Source organism: Pteropus vampyrus, unplaced genomic scaffold (assembly GCF_000151845.1).
Source record: "Pteropus vampyrus isolate Shadow unplaced genomic scaffold, Pvam_2.0 Scaffold291, whole genome shotgun sequence".
Lineage (NCBI taxonomy): Eukaryota > Metazoa > Chordata > Mammalia > Chiroptera > Pteropodidae > Pteropus > Pteropus vampyrus.
Window position 1 is genome coordinate 424,998 of NW_011889072.1, and position 2,762 is coordinate 427,759.

General features: G+C 65.6%; 1 protein-coding gene across 1 annotated transcript in view; it reads left to right on the forward strand.

The window, feature by feature from the left end:
- The window catches only part of LOC105302975 (putative ciliary rootlet coiled-coil protein 2), a 71,861-nt gene that overhangs the window by 49,643 nt on the left and 19,456 nt on the right, over window positions 1-2,762 (forward strand). Inside the window, exon 18 of the mRNA XM_023521081.1 lies at window positions 912-1,055. Coding sequence (XP_023376849.1) covers window positions 912-1,055 — 144 coding nt within the window. The remainder of the gene's footprint in view (window positions 1-911; window positions 1,056-2,762) is intronic.

A 2,762-nucleotide genomic window follows, 5' to 3' on the forward strand; every position in this document is an offset into this window, starting at 1 on the left:
TGCTGTGACCCCCGCCTCCTCCCCGTGCCCATCGGCTGGTTAGTGCCGGAGAGAGTGGCTTGGGTGCTGGGGCCTCAGGGAAGTGGGTTCGGGCCGAGCCGAGTCCCGGATGGGTGTGGCTGCCTGGCCCCTGCAGGAGACACAGGCGTGCAGAGCTGGCAGGGACCGTGGGCTTCCCTAATCCCACTCGTCCGTGTGGAAATTCAGGAAGCCGAGTTCAGGTTGACCGAGGGCTCCTGCGCTTGCTTGGCCTTGGGGACCAGGCCGTCCCTCACACCAGCTCTCCCTTCCCCCGGCCCCTCAGTGTCTCCTGGGCTGGGATGTGGCCTTGCTCTCCCTACGCTGATGGGGGAGGCCCCCTGCACTGGCCACAGAGGATGCCCCAGGCCGTGGGCTCACGGGGTGTGGGTGCTGCCCCCCAGCCCCTGTGCCTGGCAAGCCTCCGAGGGCGGAGGCTCGACCCTGAGCTCCTGGGCACGAAGGCCAGCCCCCCGCCTGGCTGCGGAGCCTGACCCCAGTGTCACTTGAGGCCAGGGCCTCCTTTCGATTGCCAAATAGCCATTCCTGGCCCCTTGCCACTCAGCAAAGGGGCTTGACAGCAGTGTTGAGGCAGGCAGGGTGTTCGTGCTGAGAACTCTGCCCTGGCCTGGCAGCCCAGACACCCCGGAGGACGGACAGGGGGCCCATGGGGCCCAGAGTCCCCTCGCCCCGGGGGGAGCTGCCCTTCACTACCGTGCCTCCTCGGGGCCAGTGGCCTTGGCTATGGTCACCAGGCTGCCTCTGGCCCCTGCCCATCTTGTGCCCGTCTGGTCCCTGGACACTGTGTGGCTCCCTCACGGGCCTGAGCAGCCTGCCGGGTGCCCATGCCACAGGAGGCCCCTGGTGCCTGAGCCGCTCACTGCCCCCCGCAGGCCACCATCAGCACCCTGACCGCGGAGCTGAAGGCCCTGCAGGCCCAGTTTGAGGACGCCATCTCCACCCACCAGAGAGAGGCCGCAGCGATGAGCCAGGGGCTCCGGGACATGGCGGCTGAGCGGAACCTCGCAGAGAGAGAGGTGGGGGTTGGTGGGAGAGCGGGGAGAGTCGGGGGCGGGGCAGGGCAGAGGCCTTCCCGTGGGGCAGGTGTGACTAGGCGTGGGGAGGGGAGCTGGACCCTTGGCCCAGAGACCCATCCACCCAGCAGGCGGCAGGGAGCCCCTGGGCGAGTGTGCTGCCCGCACACAGCATGAGGCTTGGATTCTATCGGACTGAGCGTTGGGCAGGGTGAGGCCACCGGGGAAGGGGGGTGGGTGCCTGAGGCCAAAGGGCAGGAGAGCAGAGCGGCCATCGTGGGCCTGTCACAGGGCCCCAGGTGTCCGGGTGGGGACAGTCTTAGGCAGGGTTAGCAGGGAGGCCCCAGTCGAGCTGGGCGGGCGAGTGAGCAGGCGGCTTTGGGAGGCGTCCGTGAGGCAGGCCTCATGGCCCGGTGAAGCCTGGGGGGCACAGGGTCTGTGCGGGGGGAGGGGGAGCCCAGTGATGCCTGGGGGGCACGGGGGTCCGTGCGGGGAAAGGGGGAGCCGGCGCCCAGGTGGGGCCCCATGGGCGGCCTCCTGCTCCCCCGGGCAGCGTGCCAAGGCTGGCAGGCGGTGCTGACCTGCTCACGCACCAGGCCCCCAGCAGCGCCCAGCAGGAGAGGGGCCGGCCCTCCCCCGCACCCCAGGGCAGAGAGTGTGATTTAACATGACAGGCTGTTTACTTTGGCCACCAAAGAGAAAGGTCTCCTTTCAACAGATTTCAAAGTCAGCCGGTCTGCGACCACAGGGGAAGCAGAGATTTTAAAACGGGTGGGGGGGTGATGGGGGACGCAGGGCGAGGAGCGGGGGGCACTTTGTTCTGGCTGGGGAAGGATGAAAACTGGGCCTCGGTAGTTCAGGTTCTCAGAGAGGGGCCCCCAGGAAGGGAGTGGGGTGAGGGGGCAAGAGGGCCGATCCCAGGGAGGCGGGAGGAGGCCTCCCAGGCGCCAGGCTGGCCAGAGTCACCATGGAAACCATAACATTTTTCACGGCCTTTAAGCTGGAGGAACGTCCAGGCCCCTGCGGCCCTGCCTGAGTCCACACGTGTGTGCGCGTGTGCACATGCATGTGAACCCACTGCACGACTCACGCACGCGCACACCCCACGCACTCACGCACACGCACCTGTGCACAGAAGTGTGCACGTGAAGCAACTGCGTACACACGCGCACGCACACCTGTGTGGACAACACGCACACATGCAAGCACATGGACTCTGTGAAGTGCACACGTGTGCAACCGGCAAGCAGCACGTGCAGCTCCACAGTACCTGCACTGCCGCACACACGTGCAGATGCACACGCCACACGCTCACGACGCCGCGTGCACACACGGGGACAAAGCACACACGCGTGCTCACATGTGCACACTCAAATGCGCCCCAGGCAGGCGGGGCCCTCGACACCCCTCCCTCCGTGCAGAGCCCTCAGCCGCCCCCCTGCAGGGGATTTCAAAAGAGGCTGTTTATATAATTTCTAGTAAAGAAATAATTATTATAATCACATTAAGCGATTTGGCTGTAAAATTCCTGTAAAGGGCTCGCTGTTCTGGAGGCGGCGGGGGCGGGTGGGGGGAGGGGCTCCGCGTTTGTTTTTCTTGTTTTCATCTCCTGGTTCTGGGAAGTGAAAACAGCCCCTCTGTGATGGATCGCCCCTTTGCTGGTCCTCGACCTTCTGGGTGGGTTTCTGCTGAGCTCAGCGGAAAATGCTC